The sequence below is a fragment of the Strix uralensis genome, chromosome 7 (genome assembly GCF_047716275.1).
Source record: "Strix uralensis isolate ZFMK-TIS-50842 chromosome 7, bStrUra1, whole genome shotgun sequence".
Lineage (NCBI taxonomy): Eukaryota > Metazoa > Chordata > Aves > Strigiformes > Strigidae > Strix > Strix uralensis.
The window spans coordinates 28,243,006-28,267,486 of record NC_133978.1 but is presented as its reverse complement, the minus strand read 5'-3'; the positions used below and the strand labels follow the sequence as shown (position 1 = coordinate 28,267,486).

The following is a 24,481-nucleotide window of genomic DNA, read 5'->3' as shown; positions in this document are numbered from 1 at the left end:
CAGTAGACACAACATTTTCCTGTAGGGTAAGGAGGTGTTTCCATCTCTAACTGCAGCAGCTCATAGCAACTTTTAGGAGACACTATTGAGCTAGCACAGTATTTTCTGCTTCAGGCAAGCTATTCATACCAAAAATTGTAATTTTAGTCAGCAAAAGAACTAGAAACAGGACACATCTGTTCTCTTATTTGTTCTTACTAGTTTATTTACACTTTTCCTCATTTTTGTTGGCCTTGAAGAGTTAATATAATTGACAAACAGCATAGATTTTGGCTCTCTCATCAACAGAATTGAGAAATTAAGATCCCATTGCAAAATTGCAATCCTGTTGATAATGCACAAGCCAGAAAGTGACCGGCTGGGGTCCGCAGTTGTGACACATGAGGATCAATGTGACCTATTGAACCAGTAAATGAATCACATGGAGCTGGTGAAATAGTCCCACAGGGCGATTTCAGGAACTCCTCTGCATCCCAACACTGATCTGTCTTTGACCACCTGTGTTTACTCCCCAAAAATTTGTTCCATTCAGTGTTGTCTGCTTCAAAGAACAGCAGTAAGGAACACACATCACTGTCTTTTGGCAGCAGCAACCTATAACAGCTTCAACATCACTATATTTTTCCCCACTTAAGAACTTGCAGCAGTCCTGTTTTCAAAGACTTTCATTCCATTATACTTCTATTTGAACTTCCTGACACCCTCTTGACAACCTTATTATATTTGAAATTACCTCTCCACAACGCCATATGCTTACGTGCAGGGTTGCTTCTTGTTAGCCCAACTGGCAAGGAGGTCTATGAGGGGATGGGTGTACATGTTGAACAGAAGATCCTCAGCAGGTAGGTTGGTATTCTGCAGGTTGCTCCTACTTGCTTTTGGAGATCAAGTCTCAAGCAACACCCTGCTTTCCCATCTAAAGTAGAGTTTAAATCTTACTGTCCAGAGCTTCTTTACACACTTACCAAGAGAAATCATCTTCCTTGCTAATGTGTATTCAAAGGTGTACCTTTGAATAGTCCCGCAGTTGGCTTTCAGCTCCCACAGTTCAGAAAGCCCTGGGTTTTAAAGTCCTTGCAGTTCTGGCCACTAGCCATGCTCCTCAAAGTCCAAGCAGCTCCTCTTGGAGCCTTTCTGCAGCCCTTTGCCAGCCTGGCCACCAATGGCTTTCTGGGAACATGGAGCCGTCAGACTTGGTGCCACGTGTCAGACCCAGAACTGTCACCCTTGCTTCCAAACAGTTTCACAGAATCAAGGAATAGTTTAGTTTGGAAAGGATCCCAGCAGGTCACATGGCCCGACCCCTGCTTCATAGCACGGCTACCTCCAACGCTAGGTTACTCAACCCAGCACAGGGAAAGAGATAAAACATAAAGGCAACAAATATTCAGAAAAGGTCTACTAGGCAAAGATTCCACTACAAGGAGAACATTGTTTTGTGACATGTTACAGGTGTCTCCCTTGGATCGAGTGTTTCAGTCTCCTTTCCTCTCCCCACTTAAGTCACGACTCATTTCTGTGAAAAGCTGAGCCACCGTACAGTTTCTTGCACTGTTTTGCAAGCCAAGAAAAAGGTTATGCACTGCCATCTCTACAGGCCATGACAAAGATCAGGACATTTTTTGTTAGGAAACTTCCGCGTACCACCAAGCATTTCGATCAGCCTTCAATTTCTAATTAAATCCCAGCCTGCACTTCGCATACCATCAGTGTTGTATTATTTCTAATTCCTCTTCCCATTCATTCTTTGTGTCATATGCTGCCAAACTGTAACTACTTCAGACATATCAGCAATATAGTTATCTATAATCTAAATGTCTCCTGGAAACAATATCACAAGTGCTTGTGCTATGAAAGCACACTATTTCCTCTTTCACACCAACAGGCATGGACAAGGCACAGGACTGAAAGAGTGGTTTTATAGGTAAGAAAATTATATATGGGGGAAAAAAAAATCTCATAGAAACAAAGTTGGAGCACTCACATTTTAGTGACCTGCTTTTGTTTCTAGTTTCCACTGCAAGTAGCACTTGCAATGATAGTTTTTAATCATTCTTACCAGCATGAAGATTCTACCAAACTACTGCAGAGGGGTTTTTGGGTTTTTTAGGTAGTCTTATGAAAACAAGGGAGGAGGAAGGTTTCTTTTCAAAAGCACTTCCCTCATCAGTAGCCAGTGGCTATCACATTCCAGTGCAGGCTTCCCTGCTAAATGACAGTCTTGTTTTCTTGTTGCCCAGGCAAGCACATCCTCCTCCAGAAGCCTTTGTTCAGGCTACCCCAGACAGGATTACTAAGCATCATCTACATGGGTCTGTTCTGAAAGAACATTCAACTCCATTAGAGAAGAATACTCCTGTTTCACAACTAAAAAGCCTGAACATGCCATCCATTATCTCCCACCTGCAAACCCTAAGAGACTTCCAGCTAATTTCAAGGGATTGGCTTTGTCCTGTAAAGCAGCAGGTACTGTAGGCTGCATGTGCATCATTGTTTCCTTAGTATCATCCTAAAAGCTGATGCAGATCTGAGAAACTGGAATCACTGGATCCCTGAGGCACACTCCAAAGCCAGGAGCTCTCAGGAGAAGGCACTGCAGTCCTGGAGTCTGTGTTCTCTCCCCATCCAGTCCAACAGAGGCCATTTGCTAAATCTGGTGCAGGCTTTTTCTCATTAAACTGGTTGAGTTGGGAAGACCTCATCTTGGTGTGTTTGGAGAGTCTCTTCGTATTTTAGATATGGTGTTCTGGATTAGTTTTCACTTGTCAAACTTTATAAAGCAACTTTGAATAAAAGATTTTTTTTTTTAAAACTTATTTTCTTGTTGATGCTTGGCATTTGTGACAAACCCACAACCATGCTGGCAACTCTGACAGTAGCACACTTTTGCTGTCAAGTGCTTTTACAAATAATCCTTAAAATATCCAGCAGTGGTAGGTATAAGAGAACTCAAGGCAGCGCCATATGTTGTCACATCTGAAGCTACAGCAAACATTAACTCAGTGCCAGGGAAAAAAGCCAACTATTTTCTCCACCTTTCAGTTTAGTACTGGACCTTTACTGGAGGTCTACGTGACAAATTAAAGGTCAAAACCTGGGGCATGATCAAGACAGGAGGCATTCATGGAGGTCTGTACGTTGCCTGAACTGCACTACTATGCACGAAAGGATGAAATCAGGCCTCCTTATCCTACTTTTGTAAAGGTTTTCAGTACTAAATGGTTGGGTTTAATACCTGTAAATCTGCTAGGATTTATTGCATCTGAAGCCAGTGTAGGAAACGGAGAGAAATAAGAACTGATTGACAGCGGAGTACCATTACAATAAAAGGATCAAGACACTGCACACTTTTCTACTCTCCACAATCAGTAGTTAACCTGGGAACATTGTTGCTATGTCAAAAGGAAGAAAGACGGAGATGAGCAAATTCCAGACTGTGGCTATTTTCCAAGCTGAAAATTAATATGTGCAACTGCAGCAACAAACACCACAGCCCACGCTCAGAAGTGCATAGTTGGCAGTGAACCACTTACAAAAGATGACTCCTTAGCTGGCATTAACCAGGTAACCAAAACCAGCAGTGGCTGATATCACGGAGATCTAATAACCATTTTAGCTTTTTGCTCTGTCTCCTCTTTCCACATAAATCTGGCCTCCATTACTCTAAATATGAGCACCTTGCATTTATATGGCCTCTGTGTCATTCAACCTGCCAGAGTATCTATTCATCCTAACCTTGGTAATACGGCAAACACCCTGGAAAACACTTCAAAATGTGACTTGCATTTACTGACAGCCAGTTATATGCCACTCCTGTCTTCTAGGATAGCCAGTTTTTTAGACCTGCTCTAATTTTCTATTCTCTCCAAACTTCAGTACCGCATTTGTCAAGGCACTACACAGCAAATTACTATTTGAACTGGAAGAGATGGGGATTAATAACGGAATGACAGGGGTGAGTAAGGAACTGAATAACAGGCGTACAAACAGTGGGACACAGTGAAAAGCCCAGCAGCAGGCTGAAGGAAGACTGCCAAACCGGCATCCGCTGGAGGGCAAGATGCTACTGGTTTTAGCAGGACTCAGGCTCAACCTGTGACCGCTCCAGACCTTCTGGTTTCACAGCTCTCATAGGGGACTTTGGTAATAAGCATCTATTTAATAATTAAAAAAAAAAATTCCTGACCTAGTTATTTCACTAATCTCATTACTCACAGGCAGCAGTCCCTTCCTTTCAGTACCCAGCCACACCCATAACAACAAAGCAGGATAGATTTAAGAAAGTGACGCAATCTTCAGAAAAATGTTATTAAAAATATGTTTTCTGAGTAACTTGCAATCAGTATTTGAACCATATATATTCTTTAAGCACCCAGAGTAACAGAATGGAAGTGATGGTCATTATCTTAAATATGTTAGAAACAACCAAGAGGAAGAAAAAAACTGTACTTGATACCAACTATGAGTTACCACTTGGCTTTTACTCACGTATCAGACTATCACTAGTGTTGGTTAGCCAAGCCCAATAGCAATAGTTCATGAGAATGCAAACACAAAGCTACCAAAGAAAATGAGCATCTCTTTTCAGATAAGAGACTCAAGTGGTAGTTAATTAAAATTGCTACTGAAAATATTAGGCTGGAATGTAAGTCTTGCCATAGGGTTTACTACAATTCCTGGTTTGCCAACTGCCCCTCAGTTCCTAATCAAAATTCATCTTAAATAAAAAAAAAATCATTAGATCCTTTCAGAGAAGAACAGTAGGTGGGATTGCAGCAAAGACCGGCAGAACCCTGGATCACCAGGGCAGCTCAGGACTGACGCCCACCCGGCTAAGCATGCACTGAAGCTCCCAGTCATCTCCCATCTTCATAAACACTACACTTCTCAGTCCTTTGGAACATAAAAGCAAAAATCCACCATCTAAGCAAGTGCTGTGCCTTTGGAGGGACCAATTTAACAAAAGCACTTAAGATTGGTAAAGATGAAACCAGCTTTGATTGCTGGGAGTTACTGGAACTTCGGGTGCCAAACCCTGCCAGCATGACAGGGGATAAATTCCTGTAAGCCTGCCTTACGACAGACGACTGAGGCCAGGAAATAAATCAAGTCTGGACATTTCTTCATAGAACACCCACCACAATTTTTTTTTTTTTTTCCATATTCAGCAAAACAAAGTGTGTGAAGTGCAAACATCCAAATACTTGAAGTATAATAAGTGGGGGAGGAATGGTGCCTCTGAGCTGTCCCAGGCACAATAAAGATCTCCAAAATGGGAATGCTAATCCACAACATTTATTGCTTCGCTAATGCCAGCATCAGAAGAATTATGTTTAAATCACCATGATTAATCAGCCACAGCAGACCCATCTTCACCCCCAGCAGACGCAGAACCTCTGAGGTTTTATTAACCTTTATCCGAGGAACAAATTGGTCTGCTGCATGCATTTATCTTGGAGAAATAGTCCAACAATCTTTAAAGGAACACTGTCCTTTCACAGAGAGTGGATACTTTGATATATTTCAATATGAGCAGGTTTCATTTTTGTTTATCGCAAGTTTCACTTTCAGGCTCTAAGAACGGCACATTCGTGTTTTAAGCACCATGTGAAAGTGTTTACTTCCTTCACGCCTTGCTAGAAGCTTCCCAGCTGTAGTCCCAGCCCTTTCGCATTAAAGATAGACACTTCTAGGAAATTACAGCTTTGAGGAGGCTGTCTTGTATTTTGTTGTTTAAAACCACCAGTTGACAACACTGAAAACCTCAAGCAGTTAAAAATAATACTGAAAAGGTTAGCAATCCAACATTTTAAACAATTTTTTTTCCTTTTATATCTATGAAGTGAACTAGATGAACATGTTCAAGCTTCCACCTGCAACCCTAAGAGGAAATGCTCACTTAAAACTGAAAGCTGAGATCCTCTACAATTATGTTTCCTGGGACAGAAGCTTTAAACACTGACATTGCACTGATGTCAGATAGAGCTGACCTAGCTTTTTAGGCACTTAAACCTCATCCTCACTGCAACAACAACAAGAAAACCCCCAAACCAAACACCCTATTTTTACCATGTGTTTGGCAGTCCATCTGTTGTGCTGCAATGCCACTGGGTCCCAAAGTAGTGAAGGCAGATCCAGGGGAACCAGTTAGTGCAGTGCAGCAGTGAGCAAGGGGTGCCTGTCCCGGGGAGCCGAGGCTCTTACCGAGGCTCTCCCCGAGACCGTTTCGTTCTCATCACGCAGCTCACGGGAGGGCACCCCACTCGGCACCTCTGCCCTGTGCCTTCGAGGTGCAGCCCAGGATCAGCACCCCTTGTCTTGAGTGGGAACAACAACAAAGGACAGCCCAGACAATCAAGCGTTTAGAGTCCGAGTGCAAACACAGGAGACAATAGAGGTGACGAGATGTTCCTGAATTCCTCCCACACTTTTAAATAGCACTGTTCACTAACAACCCTTTTTTTCTGCTTTTTTAGAAGTAGAAAAAGAAATTTCTGAATGCTATATGCATGCAGGACAAACACAATTTTTTTAAAGTCCAAAAATTATTAAAACTCAAAATTATTCAAACTGAGAAAAGTTCAAGCAGCTCCACAAGCAGCTCTTTCCCACTATATCCTTCATTAGTGGATAAAAATAGTCAAGAGCTTTGCTCTTGTGTTCTAGAGGCAACACCTTTTTTCTGCTTCCTGTAAATGCCTCTGTATCCACACCAAAAAGTTACAAGCAGAGAAAAAAGTACCATCCAGCCCACTGTGATAACAAGATGTTCACAGTTTGAGCAAATGAAGCCAAATTACACCCAACTTCTGGTTTTACACCTTATGCAGCACCTCAATCATCCCAAATACCTCTCTAAAACAAAAAGATTGATTTAGAAATAGGAACTTTAGAGAAAAACACACTCATGAGACTCAATCTCAACATTCAAGCCAGCCTGTGTCTCACTGCAAGTTGAGAGTTACCTAAAGCCGTTCAGACTTCATGCCCAAATTCCCCTCCTTGGTTGACTTCTGAGGTTTTTAGGGAAAGTCTCTTTGCCCTGAGTGCTAACAAGTGAACTGTTATTATAGCTATTGCATTCAATTACAGAAGGTCATTGTACTAGAGGTAGTTTCTTATGTAAAACTGTTTTCAAGTTCAGCAGGGTGGGAGGGAAGGGGGGGGAGCTGCATTTCACCAAAAACTGAACTGATAAGGAAAAAGAGACAGCACTGTTTACTCAGCAGTGTGCTTAAGTGCTTTTGCCTTCGTTTCTAAACAACTGAAAGTAGGTAGTTTAAAACATGCTATGGTCTGATCTTGAATTTTTAATTCTAAATGAAAAACTGCAAGCAGCACTCTGATATCATGTAATATCTATTTATTGTGGATTACAGATCCCAGCAGTGCTGGGAAGAGTTTACAGTTAGATTCCCCTACAGACGTGCCTCCCAGACCAAAAAAAGGGTTTGCTCTCCCTGAGCCTAGGAACAAATAGTTGGCACCTCCTCCAGAGGGGAGCAGCTGGGCAGTTGCTACCGTTTCTCATTCCACTCGACATTACCAGCTATTAAATTATCCCAAGTTTCTTGTTCAAGCTCAAACTCTCCCAGAACAATTAAAAAGTCACCAAGCTGGGGGTCACAGTACGTTGCCATTTTCCATTTCATGACCTTTGCCAGAGATGAGATATATATAAATGTCTCTTTTATGTGTTTTTTTTAAAAAACCCCACAGTTTAACGCTTAAAATACTGCCCACACAAGAAAACGGTTCAGTTTGGCATGTTTTTAAGCAATGTAAACACAATTCCATGTTAAGGACTGTAGAAAGTACCCTAAAACCCAACCAAACAAAAACCGCACTGGAGCTCAACACAAAGAACCACCCTGCTGCAAAGCCTACAACAACAACAGAGGTTCTTCCCCTGGCTTGCAGTTTTGCTCTTTCCTCGCTAATAAAAAGCGGCTCTCACGCTACCGTGCTCCCCGATCAAACGCCACGGGTGGGGATGTGCTGTTTGTACAGTTCCGTTTTGGGAAAGTCTGAAATAATTTCCTTGGGGAGGGTGCAATAAAAATAAAAGCAATCGGTCACATCCTCCACCTGAGTGAGCAGCTCCCACTGCACCGAAGCCGGTTACCTGTCTGAGACCCAGGAGGAAAGGCATCCTGCAGGCTCATCCTCCGCACCAGCGCATGGAAAGGCAGAAATTTAAAGCCCCACAGTGACCATTTCCTCATCTGCTGTGGGCAGCCTGCTCCTCCGATCCTATTTAAACCAGGGCTTCCTCAGCTGGGAATGCAAAGTAAACAGGGTCCTGGGACACTGCACGCACTCACTGGCTCCCCCTCCTCCTCCTCCCACTCTCTGTGACATATCTCAGACGCAGACCAGCCAGGGTGTTTGCAAGAGGGAAATGACATCAGGTCGGGCAGTTCTGAAAAAAAAAAAACAAAAAAAAAAAAAAAAAGCCCTGAACCTTCAGACAGCTGCTGGGTAACACCAGGCAGCTTGCCGCAAACGGGACCTGCATGCTGTTGGGCAGCACTGCCTGCGCGGGACCTGGCTCTCCTCCCTAACTGCATGCTGCAAGTGGAGGGGAATCTGTTAAAAACGTTGGCAAGGGCCGACAGCTCCTCAGTGATGATTTAATCATCGCTAAGCAAAAATAGACATTTAATCTATTTTTGAGAAGAAAGCCAAGTTTGATGCTGCTTGCTGAACAGCACTGGAGCCCTAGGAGCAACCACCATGGTTTCTCCAAGTATCTCCAGATTCCAGAGACGTGGGTAAAGCTTTCACAGATCCAGAAGACTCCCATGTCTTCTTCTGCCCACCACCACGGCTCCATTTTTTCTGAGCAACTCTTACAGCACGGTTCAACTCTCAGCCCCTCCAGATAACAACCGTCCCACTAAAGAAACAGCAACAATTCCCCTGATTTCAGTAGGATCAGGATTGGGCCTCTCCAGCCTCAGACAGGTGATGGGAAGACATTTTAACCCACCTCTCCCCAAAGAAACACGGCTAGCCCTGACGGACGGTTTCTCATTCTACTTGAGCTCATTTCACATTTTCATGCCAAGGGGCAATTAAGCCTTATAAACAAATTTATCATCTGGTGCCCAGGATGGCATGTCTTGTTTGTCCTCTCCCAAGCAAGGAGTACAGCAAGTTCCACAGCGGTGTAGGAGATGATACTGCAGAAGGTAATCTAAATTTAACTCCCTTTTCTACCTCCACTTTGAAAGTTCAGCAACCTCTTTTTTTCATGCTTCTCTTTAATCAGCAGCTGTCCGCGTCTGTCGGGGACACACACACACACATGACTAGGACACCATCACCACTCCCAAGTGCCCCAGCAGCAGCTCCATGGATATTTGAGAAAGGGGCAACTCCCCTTGTTTGGCCTCTCTGGCTTTTGGAGCTTGACACATTAAAATATTTGATGAGGGAAGGAATATACTTTTTTTCCATAGAGACTTCACTGAATCCCTTTTTTAGTAGCAGTTTTAACAATAATTTCAGGACTTCAGAAGAGAGAGAGAGAGAGAGAGAAACCACATGTAATTCTTACAAATGCTTATTTGCAACAGCAGGGAAAAAAAATGTAAAAAAGGAAAAACAAAAAACAAAAAACAAACCAGAACAGACACCCCCCCCAAGACAGCCAGATAGCTTGCAGCAGTGTCAGAAAAAGACACCCGTTTTCCACATGCCAAAACCCCTCAGTGACCACTGCTGCTGCCTCCTCCCAGCCCAGCCCAGCGTTGTTTCCCAAATGAGAACCCCACTGTGGGTGTCCTCTACACAAATAGGCTGAGAGGCTATATACAAGCATTACTTATTTTTACACCATCTTAAAGCCACCATATAAACTTGCTGTTTAAGGTAAGGACACTTTGTTTTTCCTAAGAGAAAACAGGCACACAAGTAATTTCCTGGAGGATACAAAACCTCAGCGTTAACTAGCATCAGCTAGGCAATGGGATTTTCCAGCTTTTGTGCTCTTGGATCAAACAAACTCTCAACCTTTGCTTTTCCAATTCTATGGATAAACACCAGTGATATAAAAGGACAGCTTTCTGTTTTAGTAATCTCTTCTGTGGCCTCACGCTGTCCTTTGAAATACCCGATTTTGGCTGTTGCTATCCAGAGCCCTGGACTAGGCAGATCCCAGGGCTGAGCCAATGCAGCAGTTTCTAAATCCCTACTGTCAGAAGGAATCTAACTTTAACCACCCGCCTCTCCCCCAGCACATATTCAAAAGGCGAAACATCATTCCAGATCTAAGACAAGTTGTGAAGGACTATCAAAGGCAGTAACTTAGTGGAAAAGCATCCTAGTTTATGTGTTAATTTAGCAATCCTGGAAAGACTAACACAAAAAAGGTGGTTTGCAAGCAGGCATTACCACATTTGACTGTAGCAGCAACAGCCACCCTCTTTCCCAGTCTGAGTAACAGCGGTCGGTAGCACACTCCACAAACTCTGCTACAAGTGACTATTGAAAAAGCGCTGGAGAGGGGCAAAAAAAAAAAAAAAGCTGAACAAGTTAGCTCATACCCCTATAATACCCTAATCAATACACTCAGAACCTTTTCAAAACACCTAGGTTCTCCTAATCATTGCAACTGCTTTGGATATTCTAGCTGGTATCATTTTACTCCCTATTCTGTTTTTTTAAGTTCATAGGTTCTTACCCCAATGCTTTGTCTTGTGGTAACGAGATTCATAGACAGTGGTTGTGAACAAATAGTTCCTTTCATCAGGAGTGAATTCACCACCTTCTAATCTGACTTTCGTATTATTAGCAGGTGGGAACAGAAGTCTCCATCCATCTTCTCACCCAGTCATTACTCTGTACCTGTTAGCTATCTTCTTATAAAGGGTATCAATCTTCCCTATCCTCTTAACGTGAAATCTTTTCCTGAAGCCTTCAGCTGCTTATTGCCCATCTCCAAAACCTTTCTAATTTTCTACTGCTCTCTGCTTGGGGGGAAACCAGAGCTGAAGTAATAATTATTTTAAATGAAAGCAAGAGCAGCTCTAAGGGGAGGCTCAAGCATGGGTTTCACTTCCTTTATAAAAACCTGGAGTTTAACATCTGCAAAGGCCACCCATCTATGACACAAGAGTGTGTCTATCTGAGATACAACAAACAGAGCAAACACAAGTTTTTACTGTTTCTCTGTAGATTAATCTCTTGAAGGCTCTGAAAAATCGGGGCTAATGTCGGGAGAGATTATGGTATCTACGCTATTTAGAAAATTTGCTTGTTTAGGAAGCCAACAACCATCCTTTTTTGGCATGTTGGTGTGGATCCCACTACAGGATAATGGTGAGCAAGTTTATTTTGAAGAAGGGTAATGAAGACCTCTAGGTTTTATCAGTCTTAAGGACTGCTCTCTGAACATGCCATCTGCTCCAAGCATCATGTCAAGCAAAGGATGCTACTTGACACCTTCACAAGCCCAACACACTGTGCCTCTTGACCTCAGATATTGTCATGCAATGCTTGCAAGCAGGTTTAGTAACCCAGCAAGATCATAGAATCACAGAATGGTTTGGGTTGAAAGGGACCTCAAAGATTGTCTAGTTCCAACCCCTCTGCTATGGCAGGGACACCTCCCACTAGATCAGGTTGCTCAAGGCTCCATCCAACCTGGCTCTGAACACCTCCAGGGATGGGGCATCCTCAACCTCCTTGGGCAACCTGTTCCAGTGCCTCACCACCCTCACAGTAAAAAACTTCTTCCTTATATTTAATCTAAACCTCCCCTCCCTCAGCTTCCACCTATTACCCCTCGTCCTGTCATTACAGTTCCTTGTAAAAAGTCCCTCCCCAGCCTTCTTGCAGGCACCCTTCAGGTACTGGAAGGCCACTATGAGGTCCCCCTGGAGCCTTCTCTTTTCCAGGCTGAACAAGCCCAACTCTCTCAGCCTGTCCTCATAGGAGAGGTGTTCCAGCCCTCTGATCATCTGGGTAGCCCTCCTCTGGACTTGTTCTAACAGTTCTATATCCTTCTTGTATTGGGGGCTCCAGAGCTGAACACAGTATTCCAGGTGGGGTCTCAGGAGGGCAGAATCACCTCCCTCGACCTACTGACCACACTTCTTTTGATGCAGCCCAGAATCTGGTTGGCTTTTGGGGCTGTAAACGAGATACAATATCCATTTCAATACCCCCAGAGTAGACAGCTTGACCTTTATATAAACCAGTTATGACAACATGATTGGAACAAAAATTGAAGTTGCACAGCTCAAATCTGTGAGGCTTGAAGCACAAGGCTACTCTCAGTTGCTCCATTATTAGAGTTCTAGACAGGGAGAGGTTTTGAACAGTAAATATGGGTGGTGTGTAATATCCCCTCAATTAAACTTTAATACCATGGTTCTGCAGCTGCATATATACAGGTTGACCATACATAAAGTTGAAACAATTTTATCTAATGACTCTTCCGTTTGCCCCAGTGCACTCTGTTATTTTCATGTTGGTAACAGGAGCATCCCTGGAGCATCAGCTGTTCATTTTCATTAGTCAGCCCACAGCCCTGGGTGCTAAGAACTGAGACTACACAAGTCTACCAGGCACTCGAACCAAAGTGTGAAAGCAGCAACCTGAATGAGGGTGATTTTGCCCTTCCCCATCCTGGGGATGGCTCTGGCAATAAAGAAAAAAGGGAAAGAAACAGACAGGCATGAAAGCAGATCTCTGGTTCTCTACAATAAAGCGACATCCAGGAACAACCAAGATCTATCTGCCTGGACAGCAAACGTTCTAAAGAGGCTTGCTTGCTAGCAAAACCAGCATGAGACATTGGGAGATCACCAGTGCTGGAACAGCAATGCAATGCTGGATCTGCCTGGAAACCATTTCTGGCTGGCTACCTGCCCACAAAATTCACCCACTTGTTGTTGATCCCTGAAGAGTGAAGGTCTACTTCCCCACCCTGACAGCACCATTACGAGAACACGATGACTCTCCATGAGGACCACGTGTCCTGGGTTCATGTAACATATAGCATTGGCACTGCCTACAAAGAACGTCATCAACAAATTCCAGAGGACAAACAGGAACAGGTCAGTCTGATAATTTCCCAGCACCTACAGGACCCAGAGTATCTACTCTATTGCTTAGAGGACACATGGTCCAAAACAAACCTTCACACCCCTTGTGTCTAGTACTACTGTGTTATTTAGGAGTGGGTTAAAGTGGGCCCCCAGTTCAACTACAAACAAGGACACTGAAGTCACTCGAATTTACTGTTTGTCAGGCCAAGCCAACTTAATCATTGTTAGAGAGAGCAAAGAATAACTGCAGGAAAAGACACCATACGTTTTGGAACTGGTTTGTGAGCCAGTGCTGCAACCAGTCTGCTGGATCAACACATTTTAATGTGCAATGAAGCACAAGGGCTTGCAGTAGTTAGAATCTGTCCTTGGGCAGGTCCTTCTTCCCTGCTGCCTGTCACCACTTCTGTCAGCTCAGTGGTTTAGAAGTGCAAGAAACTTTTGCAGCTTACTAAGTCAAGATAAGCAAAAAGGTACAGTGCATTTCAACCTCACTGCTGTCACCTGTCTTTGTCTCCAAGTAACTGGTTAACCAGGGAGGAAGAGGCTGCGCACTTCACAACACGCTCAGTGTTGCAGAGAGCCCCAATGGCAATAGCTCATGCTTGATTCCAATTGAATCTTGATTCCAGTTGAATCCTGAACAATTGACAGCCAAGCGGAGAAGCGAAATATGCACCACATCCTCCACCTGAAAGCTACATGTGAGCCCTGAATCAAAGGAGGGGGCATTGCAGAAGAAGCCACTACCCACTGTCACCTGGTATTTCAGCAGGAGCCTGTCTTCCAATTTTCATACGTGGGTGAAGAAATACCAACAGTAAAGCACCTTCCTTTGCACTGTTGTACAGCAAGCAATCCCTCCTCTGAAGCTACTTTCTGTATTAAGCTATCATAAGGGCACTCAAGAAAGGGCAGGGAGCAGACAAGGGGTGGATGTGAAGGAGATATCCATGAGGAGTCCTCTCCAACACCCATCAGACAGAGGAGACAAAAGAGGCCACATCCAGGCTGTCCCAGACACTTCTACCCACTCTGCTGTTTAGCTGATGGGAGAGTGGTGGCAATGAGAAGTCCAGGGTCCTTCTCTGAGACCAAAATAGTTTTTGCTAAGTGTAGCTTGAAATTTTCAGCCCTCAGTGACATTGTTTCCCACTGCTTTTTCCCCAAGGAGGAGAAAATGATAGCCACAGGTCCAGCATGCTTTTCTTCACAGCAGCAGAGCTGTGGCCAAGCCAATGTAATTTTAACACCAAAGACTCTTTGCATCATCTATTTTGTATGTCCACTGTTTCAATACCCAGGCCTGCCATTCAATCCCAGAGGTCTTAAAAAGCTTTAAAGTCCTTTGTTGCTGAGGCAGAGGGGGACTAAAGAGTTGAAACTGCCCTATTGAGAGGTGACACTAACTGCTTTAGTGGAGACAGGGTCGATTCTGCCCCCTTAGCATTCCCAGGTTTTGCGCACTGATATCAGGCTTCAGTTTTAGTCTGGAGTAGGTAATGAAGTCACTGGAAAGGCTACTCGGCTTTCTCTGAGCCTGCTGGGAGGCGAAGAAGGAGGAGGGAGGGGGGAGTTCAGCTGTTAAACATTTGACAAGACTGTCTCCAGGAGGGCTACTGTGTCCAGGGTGGTACAGGGACACTAGCCTGGCTCTTTGCTTTCTGGCACTAGAGCTCTTGTTTTCCTTATGCCCGTGTATGCAAACAGGACCTCTGCTAACAGCTCAAGAGGAGACAATCTGCTCCAGACAGGGAAGAAGGCAGAGCCTGCAGACAGTAACAGGATCCCCCAAATGTGGAATCAAGACGGTAAGCGTCTGTTCTAGTTTTAGAGTCTTGCACCATGTGGGTACCAAAAATACAGCCTGTGTGTGTCCTTTGGTCACATCATCACAAGAGACAGCATTGTCCCAAAGCTGCTTACCAGCACAACCTTGATGGAGATCTTAGATGCCCTACTCTTAGAAGTGCTATTTGCTTTCTCTCCAAATGACAGCAACTCACTATTTTTAGTGCTCATTTCATGTCTGCTTGGCATTTCCCTTGGGCCTTACCCTTGTTTCACAGTGTTGGTGCCAGCTCCCACGAAGCATTTTTTTTGGTGCCAGAGGGGCTGATGCCAAGTCTGTCTGTCTTGATGCCAAAATGGCAGCTGGCTTTATTGTTGAGACAGGATTTGCCAAAGCTAACAGCACTAGTGCTGGGGTGACTAGCATTGATTTTAAGGTTTTCTTCCTTACTCTTCTATTGCCTCTAGACTTTACGGCATAATGCTGCTCCAAACAACCGTCTGGGATCCTAGGAGAGGGATTTTTCATCAGGGTCTAAGCCAACAGGCAATTATACAGCAGACTATCTTATCTTATAAATCCTCAAAGAGAAGGATACTTATATACATGGAGCAATTATCTGGGCCCAACTAGCACAGAAACAAGCCCCCCTGCAGATCAAGCAGGACGTGATCTCTCTCAGCCTGCAAATGTGTTTAAAAAGAACCTACCACAAAAACAGAACCCACTGAAGACAGGGGCAGTTACATGGCATTTCATCACCAAGAGATATCTAAGACAGAAGTCTGGAGCAGGAGTAGAGGGTCAGGGATCAGCCAAATTGCATCATGTCACTGTAAGCAAGAAGACAAAACCCAAGAAAGGTCATGGCCTTTTGCCCGTTTTGCACCCTCAAGTGCTGCTCCGCAAAATGCAGATAAAATTCAGTCTCACAGACAAGACACAGGCATGTTGACCATGGGAAACACCCAGAGATGTGAATAGATAGCACATGTGATAGGTAATCACATGTGTACAGATGCATGTAATTTAAAGTGATGGTATCCCTGCAAATTAGGAAGTATTTTGATGTTAGCCTCTGCTACTTTTCTTATAAACCTAAAACCCACATCTTGTTCAGAAGTAGTGGTGTCAAATGGGCATCCAATTGCCCAAAGATGCTCAGCTCCTTCTTCAAGAATGGTGCAGTTAGTTAACCTGACAAGAGGCACATAATTAGTTAAAATGGCTTTCTCATCACATACGGCTTTGCCAGGTGATGTGTTACACATACAGCCTGGTCAGATCTTTCTGAAGTTTGTTCATCTTTTCTGAGCTTAAGTTTACATCTCGAACAAATTTAGAAATGCCCCCAAAATCCCAGCAGTCTTGTTTTCCTCAGCTCATTTTACAAGAAATAGGTTCTTTTACTGAGTTCTGAGAATTAAGTTTCCGTTTCCAGCAAAGCACCACTTCTATATGGCCCTTACCCTTCTTGAGAGGAACAGATTTTCTGGGAAATCCTTTAGGGAAAGAGACATCAGCAGCTGCCTCTTTCTCCAAGTACCTTGCTGGATATTATGGTTTGATGTTACACAGCAGAACAGCATCACATAGGTTATATGCTAAGGCAAAGAAACATCATCAAACTGCCCTGTATCTGCACAGCCTCAAGCACTTTTCTACTATTATCCCTGGACTTTATACTCCAGGCCCTGCTGTGGCACCTACATCCCCATCAATAGGTAGGCTCTGGATTGCAGATAACTGGGTTTGCAGTACACAAACCACAAACAACTGGTTTAACTGAGTCTTCTTCCTCTTAGAAAATACACATGGATCATAATACAGTGCTCCCAAAACTGAGTCTGTCAATTACGCCAGTAGGCTGTGTAGTACCTAGTTTTACAGGATTTCTGTTATCTAGAAGAAAAAGTAAACTCATCTGAACTGCTACAGGTAGGCTGAGGCTCAGAGTTTGTGGTTAGAGCCTGGCACAAACACCAGGAAAGCCCTTCCATGTGGCATGGTCTGACTAGCAAAAAAGACAGGAAGACTTCTGGAAATGAAGAGCACTAAAGATCACGTACATATATCTTCACACAACCAAAGTGAAGAATTAAAGGAAACCACAAGTTTAACTATTAAGAAAGCTCAATACCACAAGAATTTAAAAGATCACAGCACAGCCGTATTAAAAACATCTCTTTTAAATCACTAGACAAAACTCTAAAAGAGCTATCAGATCTTAACCTCCACAGTTAAAAACTTCTTTAAACATGCAACTTTAGGGAAAAACCACTTCAGAAAACCTCATCTAAAAGCACAAGCTCGTCTCTTCTAACTTTAATTACTGTCCTGCTTAGGATCTCTCCAAGAACTTGGAAGAAAAACATCAACTCATCTCTATTTTGAAATTATGAGTAAACAAAAATAAGGAATAAACAAATCAGCATAGTGTATGGTTAAATGCAGTTTCAAGCTGAGTTTACCCATGTCTGTGAAACAGCAGGAAATACCAAGACCTTAAAGCCTAATCTCTCCCCTGTTGTAGTACCAGCCATGATTTGGCTCACATCTTTACCAGGGAGACAAGAAAAGGTCCCCAAAAGGTCACACACTTTGTTGCTCTGCCAACTGGAGGGGAGAGCTTTTGGGACTGCCTCAAACAGGAAAGCCCTCAGAAAGCATGATCTACATAAAGCAGAGAGCTCACAGGTGTAGCTTTCCAGGTACAAATAAAGTTCATTCAATCCAAGCACACAGGACAAAAAATTCAATGCCTCCCATCACCAGCTCCTCCATCCTGCTGCATTTTCCCCAACTGTAAAATGGGGACAGTGCCAGAAAGTTGTGTGAGATATTACAACTGCTGGACTCTAAATACGACTAACTGTTATTCTTTCTATGCCTAGCAGAACTGCCACTGGTTACCCAAATATTTCCTGTTGGGCTCAGCTCATCTAGAGGCCGTCCCTGGGACAGCCAGCGGTTATGTAAGGAACAGGCGGCGGGGAGGAAGCGATGTCCGAGTGTCATGTTTCAGCATCAGCTGTGGCATTATGCAGTTTGCACTTTGCTTAAGCATTAAAAGCATGGGTGGCACCTAGAATCACAGCTAGTTTCTAATTTTCAGAGACGTACCTGTAGGCCACACAGTTTTGCCACTCCAAAGGCAGATACCCTCAACACCCCGCTGCCTCACTCCCTCACCTTTGTGGCATCTATAGGGTTTCCCCCTTAGGTATATGGGCAACATATGCTCCCCTTTTGTGGATAAGTCTGCTTTATTTCATATAGTTCAATGCCCAATAATTAAAAACTTATTTCAGCTTTATCTTGGGAAGAAATGCTGATCACCATAACCTGCCTTTATGGGTATTATCTTATCCCAACTGTTGTAATTTCCATTAGTGTTTGTTATTCCACTGGCAGATAAAGCAAACACTCCCCTGGCTGTAGCAGGTCTGAACGAGGACAGGGTGACCCACACTGCTTCACCTCTTTCACACATTTCTCTGCGGCAAGGTTGCAGGCTGCGGAAAAGAGAGAAGGCTAAGCACTTGCTTTCTCCTTGCTAAAGTCTGGCTTTCAGACATGCATTTGCTCCAGATCACACTACCAGTGGCCTCTTACTCTTGCAACCACTCTTTTCTTTTAAATTCTCCCAGAGCATAAATGAAATAGTCCATATGAATCTGTGTTTTAAAAAAAAAAAAAAAAATCAAAACCTGATTGACAGCCTACCTTTTTACAGGAAGGTAACTGGTGCTAATTAACATGACTACAGTAAAACAGTAAATTTTAAAAACAAAAAAACCTGAAAACCCCCAAACTGTCATAAGCCAGTTATTTTCTTCTTCAAAACATGAACAATATGCCTGTCATCCTCAGCACCCATAAAGCTCAAAGACCTGTGGGTGACTGCTGAATGAAGAAACTCTAAGTCAAGGAAGTATTTTCAGTTTTTAGAAGTATTAACTTCTGACACATTGTAGGCTCCTACAGTAGTATTTTTCCCCTGAAGCAGGTAGTTTGGGGAGTAGGAATTTTGAACATCTCCTTTGGAAAACCAGGACCAACCCTCCTTTCCTGGAAACAGGTGAGAAAATAGCCAACCAATTTCATTGCAGAGACCCAACCTGCACCTTGTAAAGTCATCAGACCATTGAAAAAGACATCTTCTAAGTAAAAATACATAAAGAACCTAGGGACAGACAGCAACATTTGCAAGCAGGATTTAATTACAGATTTAATTACAGACTGGCCATCGGACTGTCCACCTTTCAGCACTTGTTCCTTAACACAGGCTTCCAACATCAGGGCTGTTCAAAAATGAAAGATGCAAACCCAGAGGCACCAGGCTGAAAGGCTTCTCAAGAAGTCACCTAGTCAGACTGCTCTGGGAATGATTTGCTGCACCTAAAGCATCAACATTTCTCTAACCTGTTCTTAAAATGACTGCAATCACTAGTCTTCCCATCACCTCAACAGGCAATGTGTTCCTGTGCTTGATGTTCTTTAAAACTTACAATGTTCTTTCCCATTAACACTAATTCAGATAAGGCAGTAATTTCTTCTTCTCCACTAAAAACAAGACAACTGATCACAGTCACCTTCTTAACTTAGCTCATCTGGAAAATTGTTCCATTCCTCTATAAACTGCTTCCGGAATACAAAACAAGTCTTTTTTCATAGACTACAAGGATTAAATCATAGTTTTACTGCTCTTCAGTCTGCAACTTAAACCCATCTTAAAATGTGGGATCCAAAATGGTGCACATCACTTACTAGCATGGAGTATTACAAAACACCTGTATAGGTGTAATGATGTAGTAATGATGTACAGGTTACTACATTATTAAAGATTTGATTTTTTTTTTGCAAAAACTGCACCCAATTTCTGATCATCCCAAAATCCCAGATTCTATTTGATTTTCTCCATCCCGTAAGTACTCTGCACTTTTCCCTCAGGAAAAGTGAAATAGGTTTCAGACTATTTCTTCAAGTTGTTCTCCTATCTTAAAAAAACCACACAACCCCACATCTGCATCTCAAGCGCTTTCTCTTTGTCTCCCAAACTGTTGGCACAGAGGTAGAACAAACAGCTCCAGGACCCCAATCACCCCCACAGACTACTCCTTACCATATACTGCAGTCACTTAATGAACCCACTGTATTACTACTTAATCCTGAACACAGACCCCTACTCAGCATCCCATAACCAATGTGCTCCCTCACTCAGGTTGGGCTATAAAACATCCACTGAATCAACCAAACTAAAATTTTTCCCCTATGAGGTTGGGTTGTTCCTGATAAACCCATACTCCTCGTGCCCTGTTGCCTTAGAGATGCTTATAAAGCCTTCAGAGATTTATTCTAGTACTTTACTAGAGACAGAAGCACTTCACCATTTATTAACTTTTTCTTCCTTTATTCTTTTCCTTTAATTTGACCCCTTTACATTTAGTATTCATTTTAATGTCTGTAGAATTACAACCAGGAGTCAGTGCATTTTCTGTTTTTTCCCCTCAAGAACCAGCAAACCCTTTCAGTCTATGTGTCAGTTACCGAATAAGTTTACTCACTTTACTCATTAAATTTTAGATGAGTACTTTTTTTTTTTTACATCTAACTCTGTATTTGCAAAACCTTTTCTCAAGCCTTTGTGTGTTCCTGCTAGCTGCAATACAATTCCTAGACCAAAGGTCTAAGTACAAACAATAGAACCTTTACTGTCCCTTCAGTTTTAGACAACTCAATTTAGTAGATGGTTTTAACATCAGCAAAAAATAATGAAGATGATAATAAATTTCAGGATCCCTTTAAAATGCAGGTCTGGCATCAGAACGAAAAATGTTAAGACTTTTAAAAAACATATACCCCATTTGTGGAAAGAATTCAGCATAAACTGACACCACGACTACTTTTTAGAGTGTCAGCACACAGCAGACCATTTATTGAAGTCTGAGCTCACAGAGAGCTGAAGTCACTGTGAGGAAAAGTGACCATCAAAATGTCCCCAAATTTTGGGGAAATCCAAAGCAAAGTTTCAATCAAAAAAGCTAAACCAGTATTTTGTAAATGTAGAAACTTAGTAGTGAAATGGAACTTGTATCTACCAAAGTAAGCTAGCAGAACCAGTGGTATTCAGCATGTCCACCATGCACTAAGAGACCCTTCCAGATGCTTGGAGGATTCAATTTGGAAACAGATCAGTAACAGAGGTGAATCAAGCAGCTTTGCTATTGGATCAAGCTTGCTGGACAAGGTTTAGTTCTCTAATACGCAGTTACTGTATGCATGAGCTGTATAGTTAGAGAAAAGTCTTTGAGCTATTATTATGCCTTATAGTCGCGTAGCTCTGAACAGCTGAGCCTCTGTACTTCTCCTTTCAAGGCAGGCTGGAGGAAGCACAACCCCGCTGCTTCCTCATTAGTGTAAAGTACTGCTGTCAAATTGTCTGCAACTAGCTTTCAAACTACCCTGAGGGATAACCAGACCTCCAAAAACTGAAACACATGGAAAATGCTCCTTCCTAGACTCCCCGGGAGCAGGACGCACAGTGGCTCCTACAGTCTGTAAACTGCAACTAGCTCACAGGTGTCTGCTGCTTACAGCACCTCTCACCAGATTTCCATTCAGGTCCTCCACTTTTTGCCTCTCATCTAGACGAGCTGGAAGAAATTTGGATGCACACAGATGCCCTAGATGTCCCTTCTGAGTTGCATCCCTTAAGTCAGGGGTTTGATAGATTGCTGTAATGTAGTAACTCTGCCAGAGCCATCCTGCCAGGTCTACAAATTCCAATATTTTGCCAAGTAACAGTGGAATCTGAAATAAGATTCATTTCTAAAGGACAGGCTGGTGGTCTAGAGGTTTTGTTTTATTTCAGAGTGTTGCCCTAGGTCAGTTGACCACACAAGCAAGGAGCACAGGCACACACGCTGTTGATGTCCCACTGTAGATGCCAAGCATTCAGTAAAGGCAGTAAATGCTAATGACAGAACAAAAGACAAGACCACTGTCACAAGTACAACAGAGTCCCCCCACAGACCCAGTTTTACATGGACTGTGCCTAGTACAAAAACAGACAGTTTTTGACAGTAGACACACATTTATTCTTAGCAAAAGATTACATGGTGGGTCAGATCTCTGAGACACTCTGGCCTCTTCAAGAAAGGTCAAGAACTCACCCCCCTCCCCACCCCAAGACTTACTGAGAAACAGAAATGAAAGGACTCCTCTCTATTCAATAGCACAGATACAGACATTCTGTCAAGATCTGAACACTTTTGCCATGTCTTTTGCCAACACAGCCTGGGACTCAAAAGCATTCTTGAACATGAAGGTTCATATAAATTTACCAAATTTAAGTGTTTCTGATTTTCCAGTCACAATCTACATCTCAGCCAGCCAGCCAAAATATAAAAATCTGACAACTAAAAGAAAGGACACTACCCACTATATACCCCCACATATAAACACTGACAGCTGTATCAGAATATATTTTGTAATAATTTCTTCATGAGACAGTTGATCTTTAGTGATCTAGGAAGTTGTGGATAAACCTCAAGAACTGAGAATGTTTTTGGTGCATATTCTCATTTCTCCCCAGGGAATCTTGATCTTCAGAGGAATATTAATATGAAGTATGTAAAATATTTTGTGGACTGTTTATAACCTAATGACTCCAAACGTAACCTTAAATGCCATTCTGCAAAGAGTTAGTCATATTCAGCAATTCAACCAAAAGGAGAATGCTAGAGCCTCAGGCAGACCACTTCTATCGCTCTTCCTTTATCTTTGTTCAAGCAATTTCACATAATACAGTTATCTTATATTGATATCAGCAAAACACTGCTCAGAATCAAGCTGACAGAAAACTCATGGTTGTATTATAAACCAGTAAAATCATTTCAAGGACTTGTGTTTGGAAATGTCTGTTCACATGTACAGCCAAATCTGAAAATCCAGCTTCAGTTCTTACTTAAACACTACTTAATGGTTAAAACTAGTGTTCTTCTGGAAAAGAGATTTTGAAAGAAATACTCTAATCCTTCATTAAAAGACAAATGTGAAAAGCATATGGTTCCCACTGGGTATGCTTATTGTAAATCAAGTTACCTTTCTGGAAACTCAGTACGTATTTGCTAAATGAAAACAAAACATCTCTTACGGCTTCACAATTAGAATTTAAAAAGCCAGATGCTGCAGGAGTTAAGGTTTTCTTTGCAATGTTAGTTTACCCAGTTATACATCCTGAAGGCTAAAAAAAGTATTTAGGGAGGGAATAGTGTTACAATCTGTGAAGTTAATATTTGTGTATAAATTACTCATAGAAAAATAGCTGTTTGCTTTCCAGAAGCCACTGTTTGGTCTCTCCTATTTTTCACATTAGAAGAGGCCTTTGCAGAATTATAAATAAAACACTGAAAGCTCCATGTGACTTTCCCATATGTAGTTGTTCAACAGCCAAGTGATTTCCCCTATCCCATCCCCACTGTTTGCATACCAAGGCAGTGTTTGCCAAGTTTCAAGCAGAGAATTTTAAAGCCAAATTTGTAAAACCAAGAAGATAAAGATTTTGTTAATATCCTTTGATCAGAGATACATCTCATAAGAAGAGTTAAACTGCGGAAGGGAGCAAGACTAAAAAAAGAAAGATCATATGTTTTGTCATCAATTTACAAGGAATGTCATTGTGTCAGTATAGAAGATGTGGGGAATGGTGAGAATGCCAATATTAGCTTCTCTGAGTTTTTGAGCACAGTATATGTAGCCATCCCACTTCTGCACGTGTTCCAAGACAGAAAATACTCTTCACTCATTGAACAAAGAAGCAGACCTAACCCAAAAAATGGATAGTTAAGAGAACATCTCGGTTTTATTCCTCCAGGGCTAGTGGCAGATGCAGCAGACAGGAGGATCTTCCTGTCTGCTGCTTTCCTGGTTGCCTTCATTCCCACCACAGTATTCAAATATCTGAAAGCCCAACATCCGAATGGCTCCCATGCTGTGCATCACATCCAGAAAAACTTGCAGAGGTGACCTGAAACCAGGCCTCCAGCTTTCTGGAGGGTGGGACACCTGGCTGCATCTACAAGGAGCAACACACCAGGTAATTCTGAGCCAAGAGGAGACAGCAGGCAAGGCTGAAACACATGTACTGGAACAACAGAAAGGATCCCCTGCCAGAGAAAAAAGCAGAGAACAAAGTACAGAAGAGGCCTTCACCTGAACAAGTAGGGCAGCCCAGTAAGGAAGACAAGAAAGTCACCTGCCACATAACATTAAGACTGCCATGTTAGACTGAATGCCTCAAAGCAGAAGTCTGTGACGTATTCTTCTCAGGACACCAAAATGTCTCTTTTCCAGTCTGAGCTGCAGCACAGCATTCATTCCTACTGACCTCACTTTTCCCCTTGGATGAGGAACACACCCAGGGTACTATCTTGATCAATGCAATCACAAAAGGTCCTTCATTGCATGCAACAGTTAGTGAAGCACATCTGGCAGCATGACAAATACCCACACAGGGACACCTTGAAATTCTCATGTTCAATTTGACCTACATCAAATCTTACTAATATCCAAAAACTGCTTTGACACTGGGAGTGGAATAGCCATGGCTGTGGGCTGGTGACAACCT

The 24,481-nt window shown here is 42.7% G+C and overlaps 1 protein-coding gene across 4 annotated transcripts in view; it reads right to left on the bottom strand.

The window, feature by feature from the left end:
• The window catches only part of WBP1L (WW domain binding protein 1 like), a 60,584-nt gene that overhangs the window by 16,678 nt on the left and 19,425 nt on the right, over positions 1-24,481 (bottom strand). Inside the window, exon 1 of one of the 4 annotated variants that reach the window (XM_074875189.1) lies at positions 8,126-8,412. The exons of 1 other annotated variant lie outside the window; for it this stretch is intronic. In XM_074875189.1, the coding sequence (XP_074731290.1) occupies positions 8,126-8,225 (100 nt within the window). In that variant the 5' untranslated portion in view covers positions 8,226-8,412. Of the gene's footprint in view, positions 1-6,965; positions 7,093-8,125; positions 8,413-24,481 lie in introns of those variants that run through there. 2 more of the 4 variants (XM_074875188.1, XM_074875190.1) reach the window with 2 other exon arrangements.